Source organism: Cucurbita moschata, unplaced genomic scaffold (genome assembly GCF_002738365.1).
Source record: "Cucurbita moschata cultivar Rifu unplaced genomic scaffold, Cmos_1.0 Cmo_Scf00001, whole genome shotgun sequence".
Taxonomy (NCBI): Eukaryota; Viridiplantae; Streptophyta; class Magnoliopsida; order Cucurbitales; family Cucurbitaceae; genus Cucurbita; species Cucurbita moschata.
Window position 1 is genome coordinate 10,573,201 of NW_019268517.1, and position 15,375 is coordinate 10,588,575.

Genomic DNA, 15,375 nt, shown 5'->3' on the forward strand with positions numbered 1-15,375 from the left:
AAAAAAAAAAAAAAAAAAAAAAAAAAAAAAAAAAAAAAAAAAAAAAAAAAAAAAAAAAAAAAAAAAAAAAAAAAAAAAAAAAACTCAGTTCGAACTTCACATTGATGTTGCAATATTCATCAAGTCAAAGGGTCAAGCAGTATTGATAGCCTCTTTAATGTCATCCATTAGGTAATATTATTAGAGATTGAGTGATTAGATTAATTAATCGGAGACATGACACAGGTGGATTCCAAGAGTATAAATTGTTAGAGCGGCTGGGGGATGGGAGCAAGCCAACAGCAATCATTGGGGAGGTAGCGGATGATCTGAACTTAGATTTGGTAGTTCTAAGCATGGAGGCTGTTCATTCTAAGCATGTGGATGCAAACCTTTTGGCTGAGTTCATTCCATGCCCGGTTATGCTCTTACCACTTTGATTTCTGTACATTTTGTGACCAATATCCAAGTTTTATGGAGTCGTGTTGCATGTTTTTCTGTAATAATATATTGGGTATACTTGTGATTTATGTATAAATTGCTTTTGGAGTTGATATGGGCCATGTTAATATTATATATATATTAAACACTCTCATGGCCTAAAATAGCACGCAACTCACTCAACCGTGAAGAGTACTCATTGTCCCTAGCTTATCACTCAACCACGAAGAGTACTCATTGTCCCTAGCTTATCACTCAACCACGAAGAATACTCATTGTCTCTAGCTTATCACTCAACCGTGAAGAATACTCATTGTCCCTTGCTTATCACATCGTGCTAGCTTATCACATAGTGCAATGGTTGAGTTTCTGCAAGAATATTAAACTAAATACTCCTCACATGATAAATTGACAATTTATAATCCTAAACGTCAATTTATCATCCTAAACCAAAGACATGCAACTAATATATCGATCATAAATCTTGCTCACATTTTATGCTTGCACTCATAATTATACTCATAATTATTATAATTTAAATTTGTACCGGGTTCTTGTGTACCTCCCTAGTTAGTATGGTTGGCTATCAAAAAAAATTTTAAATTCGTACACTCTCACTCTGTTGGAGTTTGAGACAATTCGGTAGCCATTTCTTTCCGGACAGAAACTTGATCATACCAAAAAAAAAAAAGAAAAAAAAAAAAAAGTTTGTACAATTATGATGAGGTTCAAACAATGTGAATACCAACGGAGTGATTGAATACACCCCAAAAGAACCAAAAAGAAATGTTTATACAGAACCATGTACAGAACAACCATCATATTGATCAAGATCCTTGGGCACTCTTATGGGACTTCAAATCATTCAAAAGCCCACTGATTCTCCCTACGAATTTCCGCCTCTTCCTCCGGTGTGAAGTCATTCTTGATGTTGAAGGTCTTTCTGACCTCCTCTGGAGTCTTTCCCCTGAACATGTTAGCTACTGTTCGGCATGTCAGGTCTAACAGGCTATTGATGCTCAGATAATTTGCAGCCTGCAGGGTAGGATAAAAATGAATGACGATAATGGTCAAATCCCCTGGCAGCTGAAATTCTTTGCATCAAGAACATAAACGATGGGTGAATGTAGAACTCGATAAATTAAAGCTGTTAACATACAGAACCATAAAAGAAATCATGTCTATCTATGACTTTTACGCATTAACCTAAGCAACAATCATTTGATAATGACGCCTAGATAACACCAGAAAAATAAGACCGCTGAAAATGAAATCAAGACGACAAGGTAACGATAAAGGCCATGACTATCCTATTAGCACAACTGCACAGGCGTCAATACAGATACGTCAGATAAAGAACGGTAACCAGCGACAAGGAAGATCAACGCAAGTGGTTTGCTCAATTCAAGATTCAGAGTTGATTCTTGAAAACAAAATCATACCAAACAGGTAAACCCTAGAAAATCAACGAAGAATCAAAACCGTAAACAACCGAGTTGATGGATCTAAAAGCGGGAGGAAAGAAAAGTTACCAGAAGGAGATCGAAAAGTGTGGCCTGATCAACATCAGCGAAGTCCCGGTCCCAGGCATTTAGATCTTGTTCAGAGAGCGGAGGATCGGAGGAGGAAGCATCGACGTGCTTGCGGCAGTACTCGATAACCTTGGCGAGGATCTTGCTGGTGACATTTGGAAGAGGGATGACGTTATCGGCACAATCGTCCTCGATCATGTGGCGGATGGCCTGTGACTGGAGGGCGGCCGCCTCGTCGATTTCAAAAGTGTCGCCATCGGAGCTCTTGAGAACGATCTTCTTGGAAGAGGACATGGTTTTGCTGAGAGAACGAAGATCGATTGATTGTGATTTTTGTGAAGAGGATGAAGAAGAGAAGTTTGAGACTGTGGAGTTCTCGCGCCGCTTTTATAGATTCTTGCCCCGCGGGCAGGGCAGCCTCTGCCCGGCGGTTATCATCCAAATCATTTTTGTGATTAAAAAAATAAAATCACCCGAAATATATATTTAGAAAAAGTACTATTCTTATTTACCCAACCTCTCGTGTTAAAATGCCATTAAAGTAAATTTAAATTGTTCAATAACAATAAAATTTTGTTTCAACCAATTTTAAATTGTAAAATTATTAACAATAAAATTTTGTCTTAACAAGTTTTAAATTATAAAATTATTCTCCGTACTAAATAAAATTTTTAATTTCATATATAATTGACCTAATATAAATACAGAATTTTTAAAATATTTATTAATTGATGATTGAAAACATTGAAAAAAATTAAATTTATGAATGTTTGATGATTGAAAACATTGAAAAATGTTTGATACTTGTGTTTAACTCATTTTATTCTAATTTGAAATATTATCTAGTTTAAATTAAAATTTTATATATAAATAAAATAAAAATGAGAAACTTAAATAGTGATTTATTCTTTCCCAAATTAAAGTTTTTTAGGATTCTAGAAACACTACTAATGTAATAACATAATATAATAAGTAGACTTTGAAGCATTTATAAAAGGTCATGATACGGGACAAGTAGACTTTGAAGCATTTATAAAAGGTCATGATACGGGACCTACAAAGGCCAAAGTTTTGGCATATGCCTTCTAATTTAGTCTATTATATTTCATTTCGAGAGGAAAAAAGAAACAAACAATAAGAAGCTTTAAAAGAGAAATTTACAACTTCAAAATCACGAGCCAAAATCTACGGATGAACTCAGCACACTCATAGAATAAGAAACTTCAAAACACCATTGAATATTTAAAACAAATCTATGATATACCAAGTGTGGAGTAGTCTTGTAAGATCCTGCCTCGATTGAAGAGAAAACCAAAACATTCTTTACAAAAGTATGAAAACTTTTTCCTAATAAATGCGTTTTAAAAACCTTGCAGAAAAGCTCGAGAGAGAGAGTCCAAAAAGCAAAATATCTACTAACGGTGAGCTAGAATTCTAGAAACATGATGTAATAACATACTAATTACGATGTAAGGAGTAGGTTTGCTTTCAGTTACATGCCACCTATAACTTTGCCCGTATACATTACATAACAACTTTACCTCTTCTATACATTATATAACAACTTTACCTGTATACATTACATAACCCGATCATGAATCGAAAATACTTGTGAGACTGTGTGACGGTTGAATGTGTCAAGTGTACTTTAGGATTCCATGTATTGAGAGGGTGGAGGGCTTGTTTTAGTCTTTTCAGGACCTGCACGTTGGCTTTTATATCAAACACCCGAGAATCCTCCAAAATAATCACTAAGTTTACATATCTAGAGTATTCGTTGCAATGTATAAGAGAATTGTTGTTGGAAAACATTCAAGCACCAAAGTACATACCGTAAACCCCGCGTATCTCGACTTCTCGCCATTCTTGTACTAGGGCACAGCAGCAACACAAAAGATGGGAGAGAAAGTCATCAACATAACCTCCCTGCCCATTGCCACACACAGATTTCAGTCCCTGATTTAACAGATAGTATTGCGCAAATAATCTTATTGATTAACGACTTAAGGGTCGAGTTTATTCGGTTAAACACGCATTTACAAACCCATTGGCAGCAATTGCTCAAGAATAATTGCTACCCATCTACATTACCGAATCTCCAATAACGAATCAGAACAAGAGAAACATCTCGTTAATATGCAGGTGAACTGACGGTATATCAGAAGATAATCGAATCAGGCAGAAAAGATAACTACCGTGATGTTCAGCATCTTGCGAAGCTTTCTTCTAACACAGCAAGTATAGCAACAGCACGATAGTATCAATGTATATGCCAACAAATCATTCAATGCTTCTCCTGGCGCTGAAGGTTATTTCAAACAGACCATTTCAGGGAATGGCAGAAACAAAAAGTAGTTCTAAATTGTTATGGAAATCCAAAGACGCCAAGCAAACTTACATGTATGCCTATCGGTTGCAACAGTAGCAATCCTTGAAAAAGTCCCACAAGGATAGAAAAAAGTCTTAAGACCTAGAATAGAAAAGAGTAGAGTAAATGAGCCATTGCGATGATAGGAAGAAAACAGAATCCAAGCATCTTCAATCTCCTAGTCTTAGTGTATCAAATTCAAATATTGAAAACAATAGTCATCAAGCACTTGAATTTTCGCTGTCAAATTCATCGATTTGGTTATGCATAATACTAATTGACTAGATAATTTATGCACATTGAATCCAACCCATTCCCTTTAGAACTCTCTCTTCATACAAGACAAACTAATCTCAATGGACTATTAAAATTTAGAAGGGAGGAGGATAACCTACACAGAGAAGGTTTTGCACAACAATCAAGTAAGTCAGTGTGCCATTCACCATACCCATCAGAACCCCTGATTGAGAGAAGACCATGTCCTGATGAAACAGAAGAATTTTTTCTGCAACAAAAGAAATCAATATCAAACTCAATGAACCACGTAGCTTGATAATATATGACATGCATACGTGTACATGAGAGAGAGATTTAGGGCCAAATTTGAACCGGTGTTTGACAATGGTTGTCTATATTCATGATTGTAATTGAAATGTGGAAACGGAAAATAGCAGACCTTGAGGTTGTCTGAGTATCAATATTTTTATAGTAACTTTCATCAGATGAATGTCCATTGTTGGCATCTACATGCGTATTTTCCACCACTTTATGGGCTCTTTCAGGTGAATGTTTCTCATGACGCGAAGTTGCAGCTACAGATTCAGTGACACTTATCAAACGTTGAATAACCTCACATTCACCAACATTCAGATTAGCTTGTGACCGTTGTAGTTCTAGCTGGAGCTTCTCATTTTCTTTTTGTAGTGCTTTGTTGAAAGGCAAGTTCGGATAAGAACAAGAAAGAGATTTTTTCAACACCATAGCCTCGTCTGTCGAAGGTTCTGGGTTCAGAATTACTTCATGAATTCTTTTGTCATCATCATCCAAAGTATATTCGCGCTGATCCTTTTCAATATCCTCTAGTCTCTCCTGATAATTTGAAGTTAATCAAGTTAAGTTATCAATAAGCAAACAATAAGCAAAGACGGTGAAAACAGTCAGTCCAGAGGTTCTACGAGAAAACTTTGATCAATTTAGAGAAATATGGGGAAGCAGTATGTTGAATTTACTGTTCAAATCCAATTGACAAGCACACAAACATCTATGACGGGTTTTAATTCCAAAGCACACAAACATCTAGCAATAATTTCCAATTTCACTTTAACTTTTTAATGAAGAAACAAACTTCCATCGAGAGAAAATGAAAGAACAAGAAAGTCAACATGCATGGGCCAGAAGTTGAGGAACTGCATCTTTCGAGATCATACTATGCAAATAAACAAATATAATAACACTATGAGGTGAAAGAATCAAATACCCTGACTCTGGCATTGTCAACGAGTGTAATCAAAGGAACAAGGCGCAGATATCTGTCAATTTCATTCTGGGCCTTCCTGAATTGATATACAATGTTCCATCCCATGGCAAGCAGATAGAGATAGCTGCGATCCTGGCAGCTGTTGACCAAAATATACGACTTTCTTAAAGCATCTTCAAGCTGTTCTAGAGGCTCCCGAGTCTCAGGATACCTCTTAAGTTCCGAGATCTTAAGTTGCTCCAGCAGGTTTCCAATCAACTTCAGGTGCTGAGCAAATTGCCTGCAATTCTTTTTGTGCATTCGTGCAGTGCTTGCCGATTTCACTATCATAGAAATCAAACGAACTGCATCGATGCCCGTAAGCTGGGCCACATTGGCTAACTCCCCAAGTGTATCCCACGAAGACATATTTGTCTCTCAAAACTCTCGATCAAACTTGAACTCTCCAACAGTCAAAAAAGTCCAAAAACAAAGTATCCGTTTAATCTCTAACTCAATACATAAGAATTTGCCAAACTCGGAATCTCAAAGCACTGCCACCGATTAAAATGATGCTATAAGAGAACGAAGTCGTTCATCAGGCGGTTGACAATACAAAGACCTTCGTCGCCAGCAATGGATCTTCAAAAGAAAACAAACAAAGGAATTGGTACTAAACAACGCCGAATCAAAAGATCAAGAGCAAGATCTTCAACGTCGGCGCCCCAAGCTCACCAGAATGCATGTCGGCTACAGAAAATAATAATAAATAAACAAATCAGAAAAAACTCCACCAAAGAAAACCAGAAGATAAACTCTTATTTCCTTTGTACTCTCTACTCTTTAGTATATCCTTTTTCCTTCCATCGACTCACTTTTTCAACGAAATAAATTGACCAGAAAAAAAAGTATATTCAAAAGACAAACAAGCTGCATTTGAATCTGCAAAAAGAACATTCAAATCAAACAAAACATTAAGCATCAATAGATTCTCACACCTCCACCTCTTTTCCTCTCCGCCATTACTACTACTTCACCTTCACAGTAATATCATACAAAAAAAAAAAAAAAAAACATACACAAAAGGATATAATCAAGAGAGATTTTGTTCGATTACCGGAGAGAGGAGATGAACGGTCACAACGCACAGGTCAAATGTCTGCATAGCTTTGCGGAAAATTGAATTGTGTTTCTTCTCATTCCACTTCGTCTTCCATGGAAATTCGGAAAAATCTCTCTCTCTCTCTCTCTCTCTCTCTCTGAGAATTCGGTCCTCTTTTTCAGTTTCGGTGTGGTTTGTCTGAGGAGAGAGAAAGAATGAAAGCGAGAGAGAGGTCTGGTTGCAGCAGAGTGACAACTCTCACGCCATTACAGACAAAGGAAGAAGAACGGGCAGTTCAGTGGCGTCCATGTGAATGAGAATTTACGATGTTACCCTCCACTGGTTCACGGACCGCGGAAAAAAAAAATTATATGATAAATGACTAAATTAATTTTATTTATTTACAGGCTGGAAGTGGACCTCTTATTAGTAGTTACCTAATGAAAGGCATGGCCATGTAGCCATAGTGTTAATTGGCCATGGCACGGACCCTCTACTCGTTCATATATCATCAAAAGTCGTCGCCTACCTAAGTCTAAGAACAAAAAAGTAATTCACTCCGACCCATAAATGCCAGAAATAGATGAATCATCCCTTATATATACACACCGAGTCAATGAACTCATTAAATTAAAAAAAAAAAAGAAGCATAAATAAAAAATAATTATTAATTAAAATTTTATATAAATAAATAATTTCACGAAAATAAATGATAAAAAGCTTTTTTTTTTTTTTTCAGTAATATATTTTAAAAACTGGAAACAAATATTGACGTGGAATATTCAAGTCCATTTCCATAGGCATGGTGGTGATGACGAGGCAACCATTAAATCTGCCACGTATTAATTTTAATTCCACTCCTTGCCCTTACATGCGTTTTACTTTTTTTCATTTTTACTTTTGGTTGTCGGTTTTAACCGTCGGTGAGGTTAAATCTCCATTTTTAACTGTCTTGCTTAAATTTAAATTATAAACTAATAATTATATTAATTTAAATTATTTGTTGTAAATTTAAATAATTAATATTATTTTTTTAATTTGTTGATATTTTGTAAAAAAAAGAAGGGAGATAAGACTAAATTCAATGATGAAAATAATTAATAAGAAGAAGAAAAGTAAGCTTTAAAATCAAGTAATTGGTAGCTTTAATATAGGATGGGTTTTTTTTTGCCCTTTTTGTTGGATATTTGGGGTGTTTGGTGATGGGAATTACGGAGAGCCAAAAGGTTGCCGTAATTCTCGGATAAGGATAGGATGTGTTTGGATACGTTTCATGTGGATTTCGATTTCATTCCATTCTCAGAATCTATTTTAAGAATTTCAACTCTAATTATTTTATATTTAAAAAAATCAAAATATGATGTTCTCTTTACGTTTTTCTTTTGGGTTTCTCTCACGACTTTAAAATGCCTCTACGGAAACGTTTCCACACCCTTAATAATAGTGGTTTGAAATTCAAAAGAAAAAGTTCAAAGATGACAATATTTGCTAGCGGTAGGCCTAAGTAGTTACAAATGGTATCAAATCCAGACACCGGACGATGTGCCAGCCTTCTCACTATTCTTCGAAGGGATAGACACGATGGGATGTACCAGTAAGGACGCTGGACCCTAAGGAAATGGATTTGAGGCATTACAATATTTCCTTTCTCTAATTATTGATGATTTGATTTTCTATATATAAATATAATATATAATTACATATAATCACGTAATTATTAATATTAATATAAGATTGTTCTTTTGATTTGAATGATATAATTTAAATTATAATAATTGTGAATACTTTGGTAAGAGGTAAGCATGCTAGAAATTTGTGATCAATATTTTTGTTTTTGTAAGTATAAATTATAACCGCAAGCAATTTGGTCGGTACGTGAAGTTTCATTGAAAACCTATATTTTAGTCCAAAAGGCCTTATATGAAGATAGTATTCCTTAATTAGTCATTTTTTACTTTGCTTTTGGGAGGCTTGACTCCTCTTTCTTTTGGAGTTCTTTGTTCAACATTTGAGAATTCTATTAACATAACTAAGTTTAGGGCATGACTATGATACCAAGTTAGATGAAACACGACTTTCCACAATAGTACGATATTGTCCACTTTGAGCATAAGCTCTTATTGAGGCTTCGCTTTGAGCTCCCCCAAAATGCTTCAAATCAATAGAGAGAGTATTCCTTGATTATAAACCCTTGATCATTTCTTAAATTAGCGACTTTCATCATCCAACAAATATAGGTCAATATTAATAAAAGAGTTGGACTGGATAATCGAGATCCGTGGCGGCACTAGCCCACCTCAATAATCTTTTTACTGAATTAAGCTTGCTATTTAAGTTCTTCATTTTTTTTAGCAGTTGTTTGGGAATTCTTTGAAAATTTGATGAATATATGTTTGGATAATTTTGAAGATCGCCGTCGGTGGTGGTTGAAATTGGTTGTGGCCGCCGTCGTAGTTCGCATCAGACATCGGCGGTACGCCCACCATTCCCGAGCAATTGAGTGGGAACAGCCGGTACCAGGTGACCACTGACTAATTCCTATTAAAATAATATAAATAAAGAAATAGAAAAAGCAATCACGTGACACATGATCCTAAGGGCGTGGCAGCACGTGAATGGAGAAGCACACGTGCAAATGAATACTATTTTAGTCGGCCCCACACGTGTTTAGATGGACTTGACTTTTTTCAACGCTATATTATTCAAATGTCCCAAATAAGATCTGCTGACGTGGATTTAATATTTTTTTCACAGTACAATGCAGAATCCAATGCTCATTTTTTTGTTTTCTATTTTTATTTTTGTACCATTAATTTTATTTAAACAATTAAAATATTGTTCAACATATAGTAAATAATTTATTTTAAAAAATAAAAGTTTTATTAAAATAGTTCTCGAGCGAGACCTTAATTATTTAGTACGAGCGAAAATTTAATTAAAGTAATTATTATTTTTATTTGAATATTCTTAGTTTTTAGAAAAGCAAATAATGATAAATACAATAATGCAAATTATTGGGAGTTATTTGACTGTTTATCTAACAGAACCAGCACTTCATTTATTGTTTTTTAATTGATTTTACAACTTTTGGTTGACTTGTAAACCTAACATACTGGACCATTGAATTTGCTTTATGGAATCCTATGCAAAATAATAATAATAACAATAAAGTGGATGAATTTTAATATTTATATCTAATATACAATAATTTAAATAAATGTATTAAATTTTAGTATAATATATTTATTTTTCATGTTATTTGAGTGAAACTTATTTGGACGATAATGCCCCTGAACTTAGCCTGAAGGAAAGCTCCAACTCACGAGTGATTCATGTGACTTGAATGGGTTTATTTGTACTTTACTAAAGAATTAATATCTCACATGAAATTTCACAACCCACAAGCTCCCCTTCGTCGTCTTTTACATCGACAATTTTATCCTTGGATATATTTGTTTCCGTCCTCCCACTTAAGGGTATTTCTGTCCAGTTAATTAAAAATGTTCGGGAAATTTGAGTATTTAACTTAATGAAAGGATTAATAGATGAGTCGATGAAATAAAAATAAAATAAAATAAAAAAACTGTTTATTACCTAAATTGAGGAAGCCAATGAAATAAGAAAAGCATTGAATGAGGGAAAACTTTAGGTTAAATGTTAATTTCCCTCCAAAATGAATAAAGTATATTTTGGTTTTCCCTCCCATAAATTAATTTTTTTAAATGATTAAAATAAAAATTATTCCCACCAATAAAAATAAATAATAATAATAAAAAATTACACACTTTCTATATCTGAGCAAGAGGAACGCGATCATCGCCATTTCCCATGGCCCGCGTGGACCCACTCTTCCACTTCGCATGTGTCACAACCAATAAGAATTCAACACGTGTCCATCTCATTACCTGCAGTTTTTTGTTCGCTTCTAAAACTGTGGCTTCGCAAAAATTTTTTTGGCGGGCACTTTCGTGAAATTCAAATAAAGATCAAACCCTAGCCTCTCTTTCGCTTCTCGTCCTTGTTTTCCCTCCCTTCTTGTTCTTCTTCTCTTTCTCTCTCGTTATTGCGAATTTCGAGGGGTTTATCCTAAATTCTTTCTACTCACAGGTTGGTTTCGATTTTGTTTATTCCCATTTCTCTGATTTGTTTTTTTTGTTCCGTTTCGATTCTTGCTGCGTTTCTTGAATGTTTTTGATTCGGTATAGATTTGTAGTTTGAGGGGTTTGGGTTTTATTTTCAGTCTCTTTTCGAGGTGGGTTTTTTTTTTATTTTTTTTATTTTTTCCGCCGTTCTTGGCGTTTCTGATGAATTTCATATGCAGTTTGAATGTTCAAGAACTCATTGAAACTGTTTGAATTTTGTGTGGCAGGTTATGTTGATGGGTTGGTTTTAATTATTCATGTTGCGGGTTCATAAGAGTGGTAGAAAAAGGCGTTTGGGTTTGCTGTGAATGGGGAAAGTAAAGGAAGGAATGGGGGAGGCGTTTTCGAACGAAAGGGAGTCGAAGAAATTGAAGAGGAGAAGGCGGGCGAAGGGCTCTTCTGGGAAGTATTTGAAGCCTGGTGCTCTGTCGAAGCTGCGGTGCAGCAAGGGCTCGGTTGGTAAATCTTGTACTTATCTTGGAAGGAAGAGGGTGGCTGTGTTGGATGCTGGGAAGACTAAGAGGAATAATGCGGGGCTTGAGGACAAGGTTTCTGATAGAAGTCCTTTGATGTTGTCGCCTGTCAAGTTGGTGATGCATATAAATCATATTAGTACCCCAAGAACTCCTCGAGTTGAAAGCTGCGAATCAGAGTCACGGCTGGAATCTCTGCCTATGGATCTATTGGTATTGTTAATATTCATCTAATTCTTTTCTGATTCCTAGAACATAACGTGTTCATCTCAAAATTAAATCAAATGCATAAAACCCAACTTATTCCGTTTTCTTTACCGATTGTATGATCTTCTTTTGCTTGCATTCTTTTTAAGCTATGATCTGTGACTAGAAATATTTGTTCCTTTAATGGATCATGGATTTTCAATGGGGTTTTAGTGTCAAAACCAATGTTTTATGATTCATTTCACTTTGCGAAGATAATGTAATGACCAACTTTTAGTAAAAAGGCCAAAGCCTTTCTAGCTGTTACTTTCTAAATTATCAACTTAGAAAACCCAAGTTCTTTTGATCTTGAAGAACATGTTTGATCACGCATATAGATTTGAGTAATCATGTTGATCTGATCTAGATATGCGCTCAGATTTTGAATTGTTGATGGGTATTAATTTTATGATCTTGTGTCTTAAATTTGTAACTTGAAGGTGAAAGTACTTTGCCATTTGCACCACGACCAACTGAGGGCTGTATTCCATGTCTCTCAACGGATCAGAAAAGCTGTAAGTCTTTGTTTCTGTCTGCCTAAAACGCATCACATTTGTTTGAGATTGATGATCATGACCCTCTATTGAACAGGTTTTGATGGCGAGGCAGTTCCACTTTAATTACACAACCCCAGATCGATCCAGGCAGGAGATGTTGAGAACAACCACCCCTCGACCCACTGAACACTGGCCCTTTGTAAGGTTGGTATTCATTGTTCATGTTTATTTGGACTGGTGAAGGCATATGCTGTTGCTGAACTGGAAATAAATTTTATATTGGGCAGCAAGGGAGATGGAAAAGGCTTTTCATTGCCAAGCCCCCACACTCCGAAAGCGCCAAGACACGGTCCTCGACCGCCATCTCGTCTGAAAGTTTCAGAGATGAGACAGGTTGCTGCTGTTCTGTTTCAAGAAACAGGTTTTCCTTCAAGATGCATGGTTCCCTCTGTTATACCTAAGCCACTCTGCAAATCCCTGGCTTCGAACCGGGTTCTGTTCTACGAGGAGGAGTTGTGCCAAGCTGTTGCTCAAAATAAACTTCGTTGATTGATGTAGTTGGCAATTTCTCGTTGTCTGTTGTTTTTGTGTATATAGGATTTGTGTTGTTGCCTGTAGCAGGTTGGTTTGTTGAGCCAATATAGGAATTCTACAAATTTTGTAGCTGCGTTTGATGCAGATTAGGGGTATCATGGAAGTTCTTGTTCTGTTGGAATGAGGGTTTTAATGATTGATTCAGACTGTAGCTGTGGGAATAATCTATTCCAAACTGGTTACTTGTATAGTTCTATATATATATCTTCTAAAGAGTGGTTTTCTGCTACTTCTCTTTTTATGGTTTATGCAACTATTATGTCCTCCAATTGCTTCAAATCAATGGAGTCTCTGCTCATATTTGATATCCATGATTCACCACACACACACACTCCAAAGCACATGATATCATAATACCCTTATAATAATACTCGAGTGAGTTTCACGTCTTTTAATGAGTCTAGCCTTTATAAACAATGTTTTGTTCTATTATTCAATTGATGTGTGATGTAGCGTTTTTGTTGGCACACTGTTCGGTGTCTAACTCTAATGTCATTTGTATACATCGTTAGCTGTTATTGTTTGGTGAGTCTCCCGGTCTTTTAATGAGTCTAGCCTTTATAAAGATTGTTTTGTTCCATTATTCAATTGATGTGAGATCTAGCGTTCTTGCTGGCACACGTGTCTAACTCTAATATCATTTGTAATAGTGACTCTAATATCATTTGTAACAGTCCAAGATCACATCTAGCAAATATTGTTTACTTCGGTTCATTATATATTATCATCAATCGTGGACTGGTGGTAATATGTAATGAACCAAAGTTGATGATATTTATTAGTGGTGAATTTTCATGGTACACAAAATTTAATGTTTACCGACTATATTGTTCACATTGAAAATTGTTTTTTAAAATTTAAAGACAGATTGAATTTGTAATTCTTTCCACATTTTAATATATTTTGTCTTAATTCACGTGTTTCTATAATTCATGCGCATGGTTAACTATATGAAATCGCTCTCATTTACTATATTTATATTTATCTTAAGGTAGATTTGAATATATATTTGTTTATATGTTTTTATCGATATTTATAAAATATATGTCATATTCAACCAGAAAAATGAAATCCCCCAACCCAAGAGAACAACGGTTGGGATCTAAACTTGGGAATGATCCAATCCAACTGCTAAACGGGTGTGGACTTGGCGGATCGTCAACTCAAGGCTGGTGGATTTCCCTCGCTGTCCCGAATTATACATTTGTCCGGTGATCTTGGAAGCCATACCCAACTTGATTCTGCTGACGAAGAATTGTGCAGAGACGGACAAAAAAAGCGATGACAATGATCACAGACGGAGTTGATGACGAAGAGAAGTGGCTTGCTGTTGGGATCGCCGGCCTCCAGCAGAATGCGTTCTACATGCACCGATCTCTGGTATTGCTATTGAATTCTTGCAACTCTAATGGTTTTCGTGTATATTTCGGGATAAAAGTTTGTGTATAGATCGAGGAGGAGTTAGTAAAGCTTGGAATGTTTTTATGCAAAGATGAGGTTTCTCATTAGAACCCTAATTTTAATTTGGTGTTGGAGCAGGACTCGAACAATCTCAAAGATGCCATGAAGTATTCTTCACAGATGCTGTCTGAGTTACGTACTTCGAAGCTTTCACCTCATAAATACTACGATTTATGTGAGTTATTGCTCTATATCAATGGGTAGCTCTATTTTTGCCTTAGAAATTGAAGGCAGTAATAGAATTTAGGAGAGATATATTTTTTTTAATATGTTCAGATATGCGAGCATTTGATGAGTTGAGGAAACTGGAGATTTTCTTTATGGAGGAGACGAAGCGGGGTGGCTCAATAATTGACTTGTACGAACATGTGCAACACGCAGGCAACATATTACCCAGATTGTGAGTGATTTTTACCCTGAAATCTCATTTAGTAATTGCTGTTGTGGGTGCCACCAAATCTTCCAAGCTCAGCTTGGATTTAGTGGTGAACAACTCAACAATGTGTACAAATGGGGTAAAATGGAATTGGAAATTAGCTTGGATATGTGTGGGTTCTTCTTAAATCTTTTCCTGGGTGTTCAAGCAATTATAGGTCAATTACCAAAGGAAATATATTACCTCTTATCTTGTCGTACCACATTTTTTTTGGAAATACTCTCTCCAATTTGGTGGTTGATGCACTTAGATTGACCCATTTTTTGGCTCTCCATCAAAAAGATTTTTTCTATGGTCAACATCCCAAGTTTTTCTATCTTCTTAACGTTGGATCTCTGCTAATCTGAGGATAGATTATTTTACAAAGGATTTTTATTTTTTTTTTATGTGTGTGTGTGCATATCATACAGAATTTGGCTTCTTGGTGGAGTGCAAACCACAGTGATTCTTTCTGTAATTACAGCCTTTCCATGATTGTATCGAATTGGAAGGCATCTTTTGATGTGTTTGTGTTTTGGTAGGGGTTGCCTCTATCCCCGCCCTTAGGCTGTTCATTTTTTAGCTTTCTAATGAAGTTTGTGATATGTTTCTTATTAAAAAGAAAGAAAGAAAAAAAAAAAAAAAAAAAAAAAAAAAAAAAAAAAAAAA

At 35.5% G+C, this 15,375-nt stretch overlaps 5 protein-coding genes across 6 annotated transcripts in view; 3 read left to right on the forward strand and 2 right to left on the reverse strand.

Annotated features, from left to right (window-relative positions):
• Positions 1 to 535, forward strand: part of LOC111448467 — a 3,833-nt gene extending 3,298 nt beyond the window's left edge. For both annotated transcript variants that reach the window (XM_023088111.1, XM_023088103.1), the window contains one exon: positions 226 to 535. In XM_023088111.1, the coding sequence (XP_022943879.1) occupies positions 226 to 419 (194 nt within the window). In that variant the 3' untranslated portion in view covers positions 420 to 535. The remainder of the gene's footprint in view (positions 1 to 225) is intronic.
• Positions 536 to 1,048: 513 nt separating this feature from the next.
• LOC111448479 (SKP1-like protein 1A) lies at positions 1,049 to 2,315 on the reverse strand. The gene is made up of 2 exons (XM_023088123.1): positions 1,953 to 2,315; positions 1,049 to 1,455 (listed from the first exon to the last, which is right to left on the reverse strand). Exons 1-2 carry the CDS (start codon positions 2,244 to 2,246, stop codon positions 1,282 to 1,284), a joined length of 468 nt encoding a protein of 155 aa, XP_022943891.1. The 5' UTR covers positions 2,247 to 2,315; the 3' UTR covers positions 1,049 to 1,281.
• Positions 2,316 to 3,387: 1,072 nt separating this feature from the next.
• Positions 3,388 to 7,181, reverse strand: LOC111448418 (protein MID1-COMPLEMENTING ACTIVITY 1-like). Its single transcript, XM_023087998.1, has 8 exons — positions 6,894 to 7,181; positions 5,798 to 6,526; positions 4,997 to 5,409; positions 4,716 to 4,825; positions 4,351 to 4,422; positions 4,148 to 4,254; positions 3,785 to 3,878; positions 3,388 to 3,653 (listed from the first exon to the last, which is right to left on the reverse strand). Exons 2-8 carry the CDS (start codon positions 6,203 to 6,205, stop codon positions 3,601 to 3,603), a joined length of 1,257 nt encoding a protein of 418 aa, XP_022943766.1. The 5' UTR covers positions 6,206 to 6,526; positions 6,894 to 7,181; the 3' UTR covers positions 3,388 to 3,600.
• Positions 7,182 to 10,917: 3,736 nt separating this feature from the next.
• Positions 10,918 to 13,068, forward strand: LOC111448461 (F-box protein At4g35930). Its single transcript, XM_023088091.1, has 5 exons — positions 10,918 to 10,985; positions 11,248 to 11,706; positions 12,180 to 12,254; positions 12,331 to 12,440; positions 12,524 to 13,068. Exons 2-5 carry the CDS (start codon positions 11,329 to 11,331, stop codon positions 12,783 to 12,785), a joined length of 825 nt encoding a protein of 274 aa, XP_022943859.1. The 5' UTR covers positions 10,918 to 10,985; positions 11,248 to 11,328; the 3' UTR covers positions 12,786 to 13,068.
• Positions 13,069 to 13,897: 829 nt separating this feature from the next.
• The window catches only part of LOC111449985 (vacuolar protein sorting-associated protein 35A-like), a 10,371-nt gene continuing 8,893 nt past the window's right edge, over positions 13,898 to 15,375 (forward strand). The window contains exons 1-3 of the mRNA XM_023090112.1: positions 13,898 to 14,210; positions 14,370 to 14,466; positions 14,568 to 14,691. Of these exons, the coding sequence (XP_022945880.1) occupies positions 14,112 to 14,210; positions 14,370 to 14,466; positions 14,568 to 14,691 (320 nt within the window). The 5' untranslated portion in view covers positions 13,898 to 14,111. The remainder of the gene's footprint in view (positions 14,211 to 14,369; positions 14,467 to 14,567; positions 14,692 to 15,375) is intronic.